Source organism: Nannobrachium achirus (assembly GCF_963921795.1).
Source record: "Nannobrachium achirus genome assembly, chromosome: 4".
NCBI lineage: Eukaryota > Metazoa > Chordata > Actinopteri > Myctophiformes > Myctophidae > Nannobrachium > Nannobrachium achirus.
The window spans coordinates 70,955,521-70,971,784 of NC_137813.1; the positions used below are offsets into that span (position 1 = coordinate 70,955,521).

A 16,264-nucleotide genomic window follows, 5' to 3' on the forward strand; every position below is an offset into this window, starting at 1 on the left:
TGTGTGTGCGTGCGCGCCTGTGTGCGTTTGTGTCTCCGGGGCCAAATCTTGTGACCTGCTGGCCAGATCAGTGCCACATGTCATGTGCACACTGCCAGTAGGCCAAGAAATACCTAGATTAAGACCTAAGGACAATTCTACACATTAGGGCATTAACGAAAAAGTCGACAAGTCGACTCAGTCGACTCCCACCAGAGAAAGTCGAAAGTCGAAGTAAAAGAAAAAAGAATATACTTTCTATTGTGAAAATAGCAGATATACGTGCTCAAAACGTGAGCATGTAGATTTTCACAGCTATTTTCACAATTTCTGCCTCACTTTAGAAATGTGAAGATACCCTCTATACACTTAAACTTTATGTTGGTTTGTTTACACTTGAGTGAGAAAACAATGTTTCACATTAAGTTAAGTGTGGTGTGATGACATCATTGAACTCAACTCAACTTTTTACTGAGTCGAGTCACCTTGCAAAAATCACAAGTCGTTAATGAACTACTACAAATGCCTTCTAAATCAGTGTTTCTCAAACTTTCTCGTGCCAAGGACCCCCAAAATGATATATATTTGGCAACGGACCTCCTTCATCTGAAAGAGTTTGTGCCAGGGAACCCCTAGAAGGAGATTGTATTCAAATAAATTCAAAATGATTCAACATTTTTGAATATCCAACGCTAAAATGACACAGATGCTTTCCCGGTTTGAAATGTAATGGGTTCAATTTGAAATACTAGGACGGTGGCTGTTTTGGGGCGTCCTAGCTCGACATAGACGTCTCACGAAGCTTGGCACAAAATGCCATGCTAAGCCCTGAGAAGCCACCCACAACAATAAGCCAAGCTGAGAGTCTGTTTGGCCAATCAGGAAGCCCTGCCGATCGGTCCAGCGGAGGCCACAAGGGGAGAGAAGCACCTCCTACGATGCTCTAAGCCACTGGTTCTCAACCTGTGGGTTGGGACCCCCAGGGGGGGCCCCACATTATTTTGGGGGGTTCCCCGATGTGGTCTCCTTAATGTGCAACATTGTTTTCTCACTCAACAATAAAAAACAAACCAATAAAAAACAAACCAAAACAAACCAACACGAAGTGTAAGTGCTTAGAGGGTATCTACACATTTCTAAAGTGACAATTTAAGGACTTTTTAATACGTCTAAAATGACAAATTAAACATTTGCCAAATTGTCAAATATTAGAGGCAGAAATTGTGAAAACAGCAGATCAACATGCTCACAACGCCTCGCTGCGAGGCGTTGTGAGCATGTAGATCTGCTATTTTCATAAGAGAACCGTGTTATACAAAATGTAATACCTCAACTCTATTATTATTATTTTGGGGGTCTTGGCCTGAAAAGGTTGAGAACCACTGCTCTAAGCTGTCCCATGGTGACATCACTCAGATGACACAAGCACCATAGCCGACAATATAAAAAGGCAAGAAAGCCTGAGAGATAGATTCAGATCCAAAGAAGATGCCTAGAGACCTTTAGAGCTCCAAGGCTCGGTCTTAAAAGACTTTGACCAGTTCTAAACCTTAGCTAAGGCTTAGATAAGCAGCCGGGGCTTGGCATTGTTCACCCGTGTTGAAAAACGTTTGTGAGTGATTGTCAATATTTTAAATTCACAATTGCTCATTTCATCATCTGTGTGATCACATGTTGTTTTACCTATTACTTTACGTCAAGCAGTGTGTCAAGAGCACCGCCGATTGCCAAACATTTCAGCACCAAAGGGAGGTACGAGGAGGTGAATCCTCATCTCATGGAGGACATCCTCGCTGTGAACACGTCTCAGCTCCCCTCCGCCGAATGCCGCGCACTTCATCTGACCGCCATAGTTCGACATGGCACGAGGTATCCGGCGTCCGAGAACGTGGAGAGGATGCGGCGGGTCTACGACCTGGTTGTGCACAACGCCTCTGGCAGAGAGAGCTGGCTGCGTGACCTCAAAAACCGCTGGAGGATGTGGTACACTGAAGACATGGACGGACGTCTGGCGGAGAAGGGCGTGAGCGACCTCAAGCATCTGGCCGTCAGGCTGTCCAAGTTGTTCCCCTCGTTGATCTCGGAGGAGAAGCTTCGAGGCGGACGCGTGGCGTTCATCACCAGCTCAAAGCACCGGTGCGTCAACAGCACCGCGTCCTTCCAGAGAGGTCTGACGGAACTGTGGGACATCGACGACCAAGAGTTCGACCACGAGGTGAACGACACCCTGATTAGTGTAGCGGAAAGATGCTGATTTCAATGCATGATAGTTCAGTTGGTGATAGAAGCATGACATTTGGCACAAATGACCTTCATATGACCCTAATTGATAATCAACCTCTGGCCACGCAAAATTCCAACATTTTCAAGATGGCCAGCCAGTTTGAAAAATGGCTGCAACTGGACATACGTTTTGGACAATATCACTTTGCTTGGGCTGTAAATCTTTGATTTTCCTCTCATTTTGATATAAGAGAATGTTCTGGAGGTATTACAACCAGGCAAGTTCAGAAATAATATTAGGTTCCAATATGGCGGCATATTTTCCAATATGGCTGCCGATAAATTGCATAAATGTACATCTGCTCATAGTTAATCCACAGTTGGTGATACAACCATTAAATCTGGCACAGATCACGTTTATACTACCCTAATTGATAATCAACCTCTGGCCACGCAGAATTCCATAATTTTCAAGATGGCCACCTGTTTTCAAAATCGCTGCCCAGCCTAATTGATTTTTATATTGTGTAGTGTCACTGCACTACCAGGGCACACTGGTTGACATTATAGCACACTAGTCGCATGGGGTTCGATGTTAGCTATTAGTGAATACATATAGGTTGCACTCACAAGGAAGCTGACACAAGGATGTTCCTTTAAGCAGCCTATGCTGCGAATCATGGTGTGTCAGCTGCCATCATCTGTAGCTCAGATACTAATGTTCAGTTTCAGCCATAGCTGAATGGTTAGGGAGCCCGCCTGGGGAACCAGAGTCACTGGTTGTCCCAGGTTCGATTCCAGGCCAGGCCAGCAATGTCGATCTGTGTCCCTGAACAAGACTCTTAACCCCTAATTGCTCACGCGCTCCTTGTGGGCAGCGACTCAGCTGGGTTGGGCTGAAAATACTGAATTTCCCTCGCGGGAGGGGTAGGTAACCGTTTTAATTATTATTTCAATTGTTCACTTGGCTTGAAAAATCTGTGGATTGACTTTGGAAAGGGGAAGAACCACATATAGATCCCAATTCATGAAATTGCTATGGGATCAAAGTCATCAGGTTCTTTCATGCATTCAGGGAATGCGATACAGTTTTGTCCTTCCATGGACGGTCAGCATGGCAGACATGGAACGTGTTTGAGACCTGTTGCAGTAACTGATGAAGACATGCAAATCATCGAGGAGTTTGTAGTACTCATGTACGATAGAAGTAGTTCCTACAAGGAAGTGAATGAGGCACGACTGGACTTGTTTGCAAGAAAGCAGTGATCATATGAATGTATCAACATGCTTCTCTGAAAGAACACTGCAAGAGATCTGGCATTCCAATTAGGACATATATGGGGCCTGTCACTCTTATGTAGTCCTGTTTTGCCAAGTCCAATTCACTTGGGATAGCACCAGAGGGACAGAACCTGGCTTCCACAATGGATGGATCTTCCAGCAATGGCCAAATCATGCCAGGAGCTGACGCGATGTCAATGTAAAAAGGAATGTTCTGGACGCAACAAAAACTTCTGGACTAATCTACACACCCCTCTGTAGTTGCGGTTGCTAGCACACAGGCCTTTCACTTTCCCAGCCACCATTATAAATGAGAATGTGTTTATAATGTTTGACTGATAAAAAAAAGCAAAAATAAATAAATAAATAAATAATTAATACAATAAAAAAACAAAATTAATGCTCCATTTTATAAGATCTAAGTTTGTGTATGGTGACCATATTTAAAAACATGTCAACCTATTTGAACCTATAGGTCATTCTAAAGCTACAGAATCACTTTAAAATGTGCCATAAAGGGATTCTGTGAATGGTAATTTATACAAATATGTGTCACAAGCTCATATGGATTAACCATAAGCAGTAAATGTACATTCTGCAATTTATTGGCAACCATATGGAAAATGTGCCGCCATATTGGAACCTAATGGTATTTTTTATAGAAGTATTTCTTTGGTAGAAATACCTCCAGAACATTGTCTTATATCAAAATGAGGGGAAAATCAAAGATTTACAGCACCAACAAAGTGATCTAGTCCAAAGCGTAGGCCCAGTTGCAATGCAGCCATTAAAACTGGTGGCCATCTCGAAAATGGAGGAATTACGTGTGGCCAGAGGTTGATTATCAATTAGGGTAGTCTAAAGGTGATCTGTGCCAAATTTCATGCATGTACAGTATCACCAACTGTGGATTAACCATGAGCAGATGTACATTTCTGTAATGTATCTGCCGCCATATTGGAACCTAATGTAATGTTTTATCTTGTTTGATTGAAATACCTCTAGAACATTATAACTAGATCAAAATGAGCTGAGAATCAAAGATTCACAGCCCCAGCAAAGTTATGTAGTCCAAAATGTAGGTCCAGTTGCAGCCATTCTGAAGACTGGCGGCCATCTTGAAAAATGTTGGAATTTTGCGTGGCCAGAGGTTGATTATCAATTAGGGTGAAGGTCATATGTGCCAAATTTCATGCTTCTATCACCAACTGAACTATCATGTCAACTTTCCGCTACACTAGATGAGGTTCTTCAACCGGTGCGCCAGGTTTCTGAGAGACGTTGATGATAACCCGTCGGCCACCGAAGAGGTCGACAAGTTCAGTTCGGGCCTGGAGACGAAGCGGGTCACGCAGAGGATCGCAGACCGCCTCCACGTCCCGCACAGTCTCATCGACGAAGACGTGGCCCAAGGCGCGTTCGACCTTTGCGCCTACGAGTATTCCATTAAGAACGAGAACTCCCCCTGGTGTCGGCTCTTCGACGCGGACGACGCGCGGGTTCTGGAGTACGCCCACGACCTGAAGCACTTCTGGAAAGGAGGCCACGGCCACCCCATCAACAGCAAGTCGAGTTGCGTTCTTTTCCACAACGTTTTCCGTCGACTGGACAAAGCGGCCGGCGAGAGCAGGCTGGGGAACGCCGTGTCCGAAGCTGCGACCGTCCAGGTCGGCCACGCGGAGACGCTCCTGCCGCTGCTGACCCTTCTGGGATTCTTCAACGACGGCGAGCGCCTGACGTCCGTCAATTACACTGCACAGGCCCAGCGCTCGTTCCGCACCAGCCGGTTCTTGCCCTTCACCGCCAACCTACTGCTAGTGCTGTACGACTGTGGAGAAGATGGCCTGAGGCTGCTGCCCCTGCTCAATGAGAAGGCTGTGGTGTTCCCTGGGATGGAGCGGCACCCGGCGTCCCTCCCTCTATACCAAGACGTCAGACATCACTACAGGGAACTGCTCCAGGGCTGTGACTTTGAGGCAGAGTGTCGACTCGTCCAAGGAGACTACATACGCACAGGAGGGTAGGGTTGGCTGCCTACATGGAAGGAGTTAGGTTTCTGTATGTTTTTGGATACATGGGAGAAAGCTTTATAAAAAAGTATCCTATGAAGGGACTTTTATTTCTCTCCTTTGGCCTGGTCTAACTGTGCTTTTTATTGTCAACAGACAAGCTTTTACTTTCACTAAAACAATGAATGTCTTCAAAATACAAGTGAACATAATTTAACTCCTTGAACACCTTCATAGTAGAATTCTCCATCCCCACCCCTCCCTTCTCTGTAAATATACTTTATGATTCTACTGAACTTTATTGTTTTAATGTTTTTGTATTGTATGGTATAATAATTACTTAAGCCAGCAGAGGGCACAAGCACTGCGTTCCGTGCCGTCCGTTTCCATCCGCTTCCAGAAACGGTATCCGTGTGTGGTTACGGGTCGTTTATGCTCATAGCCAATCACAGGCCGTGTATAACCATAGCCAATTAGAGAGGGGCAAAAGGGTGACATCATAATATCAAGGCACATATACAAATGCATATGGGTATTTATCCAGTTTGCAGATCGGTGCCGATCGCAGTACTTGCGCGCTCTGCTGGAGCACAAGAAGCCATACATGGCCACGAGGGCACAAAGCACAAGTTGGCACCTCGACAGAGTGCAGTCTAGTTGCTGATGAGTTGGGTACAATAGACCAGAACGTCATCCTTTTTAGCATACCACGTAGTACCTGCTTTGTTAACCCATACAGTGCCCCGGGCCACAAGGTGCCGCTATAGAGTGCCAGAAATATCTGTATAGGCCTTCGCTGTAGCTTCCGTCGACACTGCCCGTAGTGCTTTGTGATTTCACTACAGCCACTGTTATGTATGACGAGAGGAGGAAGTTAGCTAACACTTAGCCATTAGCTTCTTTAATTTTTAGAAGCCCGATCTGAAGCTATTTTAATCGCAAAAAAACCTTGTCTTTGGTCTGGGAACACAATTCAGAGAAAATGCTCTCTAAAGATGTGACTTTGTATTGGATTCGGCGGCGCGATGCGGCGGCGTTGCCCGATTACGGGCCGTGGATGGCCGAGTCTCGGCCCCGGCAATGGATGGAAATTTAGACCGGGGCTTCGTTGAGGCCTCCGATTAATTAATTAATTTTATTAAATATCCCGGACTAGATCGGGATAGGCACCCCGGAATACGTCGCGCCGCCGACAGTATAGATTGAGGTTTTTTTGGGGGGCTCCATTTTCAATGGAATAAATCGTCGGACCATCTAGCATCACTCGTTGGAAAGCGTAGGACGACCCAGGACCACACACATCTCTACAAGCTCAGGGTAAGTAAAATAGTAAAAATAATATTGTATTGGATTGAAATAAAGCGGAACTTGTTCGGGATAGGCACAAGAAGGGTTAATTATCATGTAATGTTTTTGACAGCAAATTGTGATTTAGTTTTAGTCATAGTCTTTTGAATAAAATGTCATTTAATTTTAGTCATAATTTAGTCACCTGAAACGTTTTAGTTTTAGTCTAATTTTTGTCGACTATAAATATCATACATTTTTAGGCGACTAAATCTACAGTTAGTCAACTAAAATATATTTTGGCAGGCCTTGATGGCATCGTAATGACTGATTTTACACTTGGTTGTGTGCTGAAAATAGCAGATCTACAAGCTCACAGGCTTGTGAGCTTGTAGATCAGCTATTTTCAGCACACAACACCTGAGAGCAACCAGACATAAAATGACTCTCTTCTCCAATAGTCCCTCCCTAACGTTTTAGTCTAGTTTTTATTTTGTTGACGAAATTGTCAATATATTTAGTCTTCGTTTTAGTCATCACAGCTTAGTTTTTATTTCGTTTTCGTCAGTGAAAAAAACGCAGTCGACAAACATTTTTCGTCTTAGTTTTGGAAATCAACACTGGTGTAATAAAGTATTCAATCAATCAATCAAATCCAGGTGGTCACATGCTGGCCCTCATTTATCACGGAACGACGTGCAAACTAGCGTAGACTTTACATCCCACGTGCGATGTGTCAATCAATCGTATAGAGCCAAGCAGGGGTGTCGCACCAAATCCTGGGCCCTGGGTACAAGGATTCACTGCGGGCCCCCCATGAATGTTCTTCATAGGAGGGAGGGGGTTTAACCCATTTAGACTGGGAATGCATTATTACACATTATTTTGTGCTTTAACTATTGAATAATAGCAGATAGACAAGCTCACAGCGTGGCACCGAGTGCCGCGCTGCGAGCTTGTAGATCTGCTATTTTGGAAAAAATCTTGAAAATTTGTGCAAGTCTATTTCAAGTCCTTCTATAAAGTTTTTTGAAAAACCTGTTTTCCCATCTCAAAATATGTAGTTCCAGGGACCCAAGCAGTTCCTTCATGTCTGTTCTGTGATGTCACGTACAGTACATCTTTAAGAAGCCCCAGTAAACCCTGTGAAAAATTGATCTCATCCTGGGGGGCCCACCTCAAACTGTCCAGGGCCCCCAAAATGAAAGGGAGTTGATACACATATTATGTATATATCAATTTGGGGGCCCTCAAAACTTTTTTTAAATATAAATATTTACACAGACTTTAGAAGAAATGTATCCATTCCGGATGCAGGGAATGGGGGCCCCCCAGGATGAGATACATTTTGCACGGTAGGCCTACCATCTTTCTTAAAGATGGTACTTATTGTTTTACTGCCAATGATTAAAGTAGCTATGGACTTAAAATATATATGAGGGTTACCAAATTGAGATATGTACTTATTGATATATACTGTATGTTAGTGTTGTAGTACTCGAGTCATTGACTCGTCAGGAGTCAGGACTCGAGTCCAAATTTTCATTGACTCGGTCTCGTCTCGGTCTCGCCCTTAATTTGACTTGGACTGGACTCGGTCTCGGACCAAGAGACTCGGGACTCGCCCCCCACCGAGTCCACTCAAGTCGAGTCACTAACAATACAATGGAATAATGTATTATATCCATATGAGAGTAACGGAGCGTATCTGCCGCGCATCTGATAAGCACACGCACGCACACAGGCACACAGCACAGGCACACACACACAGAGTCCTGCTACAGCAGCAGCCAACAAGCCCAACAACAGAGATAACACACTGAGAACACTCCTTCCCTCCTACCTGTATAGGATATCCTCATGTTCCAAATAAATAGGTACTAATCAGGAATCAGTAAAAAAAAAAAACATAGCCTAAACATTGCCAATCAGGAAGCACCGAAGCAGCAAAATTATTACGGTCAACATAGCCAATCAGGAAGCAGCATTCTCTGTGAGGTCACCATTATATACTTTTTTGATCATGCTATCCCCATACAGGTATTTGTCAAGAATACAGCCCAAATGGGTAATCTCTTCCTTGCTAGAGATTTCTGTATCATCAACTTTGACCTTGAAATCTTTTACATTTATCTCACTTAGAGAATGTCTGGTCCAAAAAAGAATGGATTTTGTTTTACCATGGTGTAGTGACAGTTTGTTATTAAGTACGAATTTTTGTGACTTCTGAGCTGAGAGCTTCTTAAACCTTTGTCACCAGCGAACAGGAACAGACAGTTTGCAGTTCATTCATGTCGTTAGCATCCAGTATGGAGTCACTACCTTCCGCTTCTATTGAGAACGTAATTTTTTAAATCTTTTTCCTTGTCACACTGTTTACACTGGAAAGGCTTTTTCCCCGGTATGGACACGCTGGTGATTCTTCAGGGTACTTAACACACTGAAACCCTTGTCACACTGTTTACACACAAAGGGTTTTTCTCCAGTATGGACAAACCGGTGTGTCTTCAGGTGACTTAACTGATTGAAACCCTTGTCACACTGTTTACACACAAAGGGTTTTTCTCCAGTGTGGACACGCTGGTGCTTCTCCAGGTCACCTGTCAGACTGAAACCCTTGTCACACTGTTTACACACAAAGGGTTTTTCTCCAGTGTGGACAAACTGGTGTGTCTTCAGGCTACCTAACCGACTGAAACCCTTGTCACACTCTTTACACTCATAGGGTTTTTCTCCAGTATGGACATACTGGTGTGTCTTCAGGTGACCTAACTGATTGAAACCCTTGTCACACTGTTTACACACAAAGGGTTTTTCTCCAGTGTGGACACGCTGGTGTGTCTTCAGGTTACTTAACACACTGAAACCCTTGTCACACTGTTTACACACAAAGGGTTTTTCTCCAGTGTGGACACGCTGGTGCTTCTTCAGGTCACATGACCGACTGAAACCCTTGTCACAGTGTTTACACTGGAAAGGTCTTTCTTTGGTGTGGACATTCTGGACACGCTGTGTCGATACCTCAATGAAACTCTTATCACATAAGAGGTTTTCTTTGCTGGGTAGGTCATCAAATGTTTCTTTACTTCTCCCGGCTGCGTTTAAGTCCTCACAAGATCTCGGTTTGTCTGTGTCTCCTTGCTGCTGGACGGTTACACAGCTGGTGATCGTCAGACAGGAAGATGAGGGCAGCTGTCCATTGCTCATCATTGGACAGCAGAGGTTGTTGTGGCTCTTCATGTTTTCATGTAAGGTGACAGGACACCTGTGTCTTGGAAGATTGGTTCATGGACACCGCTACTGCTACTTGGACTGTAAATTTGAAGGCGTTCCTTTGTCTCTTGCAGGTTGGAAAGACTAATATATTCTCTGACAATCTCTATATGTCTATATATTTGTCTCTATATGTCCCTTACCCGCTGATTTTCACAGCACACTTAAATAATCTACTCACGGTCGTACTCAGACTAAATGTGACGTTTAGAAACTGTGTCACATCTTATTCAGGTTGACCAGAGCTCTGGTCTGAAGTCACACAACACAACCATTGACATCATTCCTAATAACACCGATTTGCACATCTGACAGTTGAACTTAAGCAGCATAATGTTAAGCAAGCCTCATCCGAAAGTTTAACAAATGCACTGATCAACAGCTAGAGAGAAGGTGACAGTTTAAATCCCTTTAGAGAGGTTAAAAGAACCAAAACAAGCAGTGACATGGGGTATTTTTTTGCATTTTGTATATAATTGAAGGGCAAGAGACTAAAATGACATAAGGTACATTTCCCACCTTGAACATTCAAATGCAGACAGGCATGTACTGTTATGTGTTTGAATGAGGAAACCTTATTTATTTATTTATTTTAGTCAAAATAAAATGTTTCTTCATTAAGATGAGATTTAGTTTGATAAGATAAGTTTTGCCATAATCATACAGCTCTATTACAATGACACAGCTATAACAGCAATGTTTAAAAAATATTATAACAGTAGGCCTAGTATAATATTTTTTTTAATTAATATTCTTTTTGTAATCCCTTGGCCTTTCGGTGCATGGGCATCAATATTATATCCATATCATGATATTAGACTGGATAATTATCGTCTGTGATTTGGGATATTGTATGGCATAAGTCTTATTTGTACTTATTTGTCTTATTTGTGTATATTGGTTCTTAAATAGAATATCGGTATGGGGAAAAACAGTACCGGGAGACTTATTAAAAAATATATATATTTGCGTTAAAGGGTGGGGCATTCATTCCTATTTACATCGTTCCTGAGTAGGCCGGTCCCTGACTAGACGATTGGCTACCCGAAGGGCAGAGATTTCCATATATGGGCATAAAAGGGACACAGACAGATAGATACAGAGATCTCCATATATGGGTATAAAATGGACGCAGACGTAGCCTGCTTCCAGACCATAGACCCCGCCCACTCTCAGAGTGGACTCTTTCTCTGGTCTGGAGCTGAGTACATGAATCGGGATTTATTTTCGGCTGCTCCAATGAGCGCGGGGGGTGGGGGTGGGTCTAACGAATATCCAATCCGCGCAGCAGTTGAAACGATTCAAACGAAGTTCACACACACAGGCAGGCTGAGGAGGCACACACACACGCGGGCGTGTGTTGATTTCACCAAGCTGTTAATGTTGATTACATGTTTCTGGTCGCAGTTCTGTGTGGAAGCAGTCACTGGCACAGACAGAGACACACACACAATCACACACACACTCGGCTCGGTCTCAACCCCCGTTGGTCTCGGACTCGACTCGGTCTCGACCCCTGTTGGTTTCAGACTCGACTCGGACTCGACCCCCTCCCAGGGGCTCTTGACTCGGACTCGACTCGGACTCAAACCCCATAGGACTTGGACTTGACTTGGACTCGCTTTAGGTGGACTCGACTACAACACTACTTTATGTATATATATTCAATTTCATTTGGGGGCCCCCTGACAGTTTGAAGTGGGCCCATCAGGGCCGGATCTAGGCATAGGCAAGGAGGGGCAATGCCCCCCTAAATGCCCTGTCTGCCCCACCAAACATGATGGCATGCATAAATCTAAATTAAAAAATATTAAACTATTTGAAATGTTATGCTACAACTAGGTAGATGGATAGATAAACTTATAAGATATTAGAGAGAGAGAGAGATAGATAGGTGTAAGACATGTTGTTTGTATTGCGTGTTATAGGTACAAGTGCATGTGCAAAAATGCATAGTTTTCTATGCATTTCGGGTGTTTTAGGGGGTTTGTCCCCCCATTCTTTTATGGGTTGGAGGTGACTCCCCTATCATTTCTTCCTGCCCCACCTAGTGCTAAAGGCTAGATCCGGCCCTGGGGCCCATGATGATATCAACATAATGAACGGTAAAAGGGACTTAACATGAAATGTTATGTTTAACTTAATACTTTCAACAGGTTTACTGGGGCTTCTTACTGATGGCATGTATAGTTTGTTTTACTGGCAATAATTGAAGTAGCTTGAGGTTGAGAACCACTGCAAAACTTGCACTTAAAAGTTATTCTTGTTCTTATTATCATTAAGGTAGTTAGTTATTTGTAGGTAATATCTCTGATATTCCAATTATGTAATCTTGTAGCTATTAATTTAAAGGATACAGTGAATGGATACATTACTTCTAAAGTGTGTGTAAATATTATTTATATTTAAAACGTTTTGATATTTATATGTGTATCAATTCCCTTTAGTTTTGGGGGCCCACTGGGTTTACTGGGGCTTCTTAAAGATGGCACGCATTGTTTGTTTTACTGGCAATGATTAATGTAGCTATGGACTTAAAATATATATGCAATTTTGATGGTTATCAAATTGAGATATGTACATATTGATATTGTATATATTCAATTTCATTTGGGGGCCCCCTGACAGTTTGAAGTGGGCCCATGATGCGATCAACATAATGAACTGTAAAAAGGCCTTAACATAAAATGTTATGTTTAACTTAATACTTTCAACAGGTTTACTGAGGCTTCTTAAAGATGGCATGTATAGTTTAGTTTGTTTTACTGGCAATAAAGTAGCTATGAATTGAAATATAATTAACAGGCTGCCTTAACAGCTTAAATGCCTGAACAAGCCTGTATATAACAGTATTTTTTTTTTTAGTTCTTATTTTATGTAATTCTTTAAAAAAAAGTCTGACTGTGCCTTGTTCTGTTTATGTTTCTGACAATACAGTCTTCGATCAATATTGTTATAGTATTTTTCCTTATTTTGTTTATATGGAATTATTTTGAAAAAAAGCTAGTTTGCATTAAACTCATGATTTATTTTCTCATTTCTTAATTATTTCTTAATTATTATTTTCAAGTAATTAAAAACAAAAATGTAGGAAACCAAATGTAAACAGGCATTTACTTGCGAGCCCTAGAAATTGGTTCGCGACCCACACATGGGTCCCGACCCAGGGGCCTCAAACTGGGGTTTGCCTGGGGCCTCCTCGGCCCTAAGCATGGCCCTGACGATGATGGCTGGCTATGTTGAGGGTCGAGTTGTCTTTGATAGGTATATGGATCAGTCATTAAAAAATAAGACTCTGCAGAAGAGGGCAACTCAATCTGTAGAATACAAAGTCTTCATCCAGAGATGAAGCTCACTATGTCCATCAAGGAACTCTTGACTGCTTGATCAGCCAAGGAGAAGTTGACCTGTGTGTTAGGCCAGGGACTACTTGATTATTTCTCAAGGGACAGTTCTTTCATGCTCGTTGTCATATATGATACCTTCATCAAGGGACATTTTGAGGAGGTGCACAAATGAAGAGGCTAATACTCTGATTCCTAATCAGGTCCTTGCCTCTGCTGTTAATTGTGCCTTGCGAGACATAATGTGTTTGGTCACCTTACACAGATGTCCAATTGCCCTGAGCTTCCACCAATTGAAGAGAATTGATGGAATTCAGAGAGAGGAGGGTGTCAGGTGTCTTGCCCTACCTGTTCTAAAGGCAGTACTTGAGCTCATCAAATGTGTCTGCAAAGCAGGTTGCAAGGGACAGTGCAGCTGCTCAACAATCACCTGTCTTGCACTCCTCTCTGCAAGTGTTATGGCACTGGAGACTGTGTGTGCCAACAGTATAAGGGAGAGCATAGAAACAGTGATGATGAATAGATCCTGTATTTGACAAGAATAAAAACAGGCCAGAGGTAAATGCTACCCCATCCATCCAGGATATCAGTCTTAAAATTTAAACCCTGTCATTTTCTGATAGTTTAGTAGTCCCTATAGAAGCCAAAAGAAATCAATTTGAGCAACATAATCCTATGGGAATACATAGCTGAATATGGCCAAAACTGAAGTGAAATGATGAAGGGGTCTGATCATTTGAACCCCATCATTTTGTGATGGTTTGTTCCAGCCAAAACAGAAACAAAATCAATTTTAGCCAAATAAAATCCTATATAGGAATACATATCCAAATAGGGCCAAAACTGAAGTGACGCCCCAGGAAATGAGGGAGGGGTATGAAAATGTTAACTCTGTAATTTTCTGATAGTTTGGTCCCCATAGAAGCCAAAACAGCCAAAAGTATCTGTTTTAGCAAAGGGCCAAAACTGAAGTGACCCCCCCCCCCCCAGGAAATGAGGGAGGGGTATGAACATTTTCTGATAGTTTAGTCCCTATAGAAGCCAAAAGAAATCAATTTGAGCAACATAATCCTATGGGAATACATAGCTGAATATGGTGAAGGGCTCTGAACATTTGAACCCCATCATTTTGTGATGGTTTGTTCCAGCCAAAACAGAAACAAAATCAATTTTAGCCAAATAAAATCCTATGGGAATACATAGCCGAATAGGGCCAAAACTGAAGTGACCCGCCCCCAGGAAATGAGGGAGGGGTCTGAAAATTTTAACCCCATTATTTTCTGATAGTTTGGTCCCTATAGAAGCCAAAACAGAAAACAAATCAATTTTAGCAAAAAGATCCTATGGGGAAATTGGGAATACATAGCCGAATAGGGCCACAACTGAAGTGACCCGCCCCCAGGAAATGAGGGAGGGGTCTGAAAATTTGAACCCCGTTATTTTCTGATAGTTTGGTTCCTAAAGAAGCCAAAACAGCAAACAAATCAATATTAGCAAACAAACCTATGGAAAATTGGGGATACATGGCCGAATAGGGCCAAAACTGAAGTGACACGCCCCCAGGAAATGAGGGAGGGGTCTGAAAATTTGAACCCCGTCATTTTCTGATAGTTTGGTCCCTACAGAAGCCAAAACAGCCAAAAAATATCTATTTTAGCAAAAAGATCCTATTGGAATACATAGCCGAATATGGCCAAAACTGAAGTGACCCGCCCCCAGGAAATGAGGGAGGGGTCTGAAAATGTGAACCCCATTAATTTTCTGATAGTTTGGTCCCTATAGAAGCCAAAACAGAAAACAAATCAATTTTAGCAAAAAGATCCTATGGGAAAATTGGGAATACATAGCCGAATAGGGCCACAACTGAAGTGACCCGCTCCCAGGAAATGAGGGAGGGGTCTGAAAATTTGAACCCCAACATTTTCTGATAGTTTGGTCCCTAAAGAAGCCAAAACAGCAAACAAATCAATATTATCAAACAAACCTATGGAAAATTGGGGATACATAGCCGAATAGGGACAAAACTGAAGTGACCCGCCCCCAGGAAATGAGGGAGGGGTCTGAAAATTTGACCCCCGTCATTTTCTGATAGTTTGGTCCCTATAGAAGCCAAAACAGCAAAAAAATCAATTTTAGCAAAAAAATCCTACGGGAATACATAGCATACCGCATTATCAGCAACTCTGCAGTAGCGGTCCTAGGCTATATGGCACCCTGGGCGAACCAGTTAAGTGCATGGAGCTTTTTTTTTTCAAATTTTTAATCCCACAATTTTGCAACCCATTTTCACCCAGTGCCAATTGCCTATGTAATCCTGGGCTCTGCTCTCCCTCTGCCTCGCCTGGGGAGACAACGGACTGACCTCATGCTTCCTTCAATGCATGGGTAGTCCAAGTTGTTTCTTTTCACCTGACAGGGGGGATTTCCCCGGGATGGACGTATTGCGGGGAAGGAACACGTTATTCCAACCAGTTCCTTTCCCCTCCATCAAGCGCCCTGGCAGGCCAGGGGGAGGCATTATTGAGACCAGGATTACTGCATGTTTTTGTGAGGGTATCAAAGCACCCACATCGCCCCCCAGCGGGAATCGAACCCAGGACCTTCTAGCTGTGAGGCGAAGTGCTAACCACTGCGCCAACACCACCGTGCCCCCCAGTATGGAGCATTTTTAACAAGCACAAGGTTACATACGCAAAAAGAACAGATTTACAAGCTATCAACACTGTCGGATAGTATAGGATGTTAGCTTGCAGATCTGTATTTTAAGAGAGAGAGATATCTTATGTGTGCAGGGCGGCACTGGCAGGCCTGCGGCACTTTTTTTTTTTTCTTTCCTTTTTCCTTTCTTTTTTTTCTCATCGGCATCGC

At 42.9% G+C, this 16,264-nt stretch overlaps 1 protein-coding gene across 1 annotated transcript; it reads left to right on the forward strand.

Annotated features, from left to right (window-relative positions):
• Window positions 1–995: 995 nt before the first annotated feature.
• Window positions 996–5,507, forward strand: LOC308283181 (multiple inositol polyphosphate phosphatase 1-like; the record flags this gene model as incomplete). Its single annotated transcript, XM_080723559.1, has 3 exons — window positions 996–1,000; window positions 1,681–2,209; window positions 4,725–5,507. 3 exons carry the CDS (start codon window positions 996–998, stop codon window positions 5,505–5,507), a joined length of 1,317 nt encoding a protein of 438 aa, XP_080579685.1.
• Window positions 5,508–16,264: the final 10,757 nt, after the last annotated feature.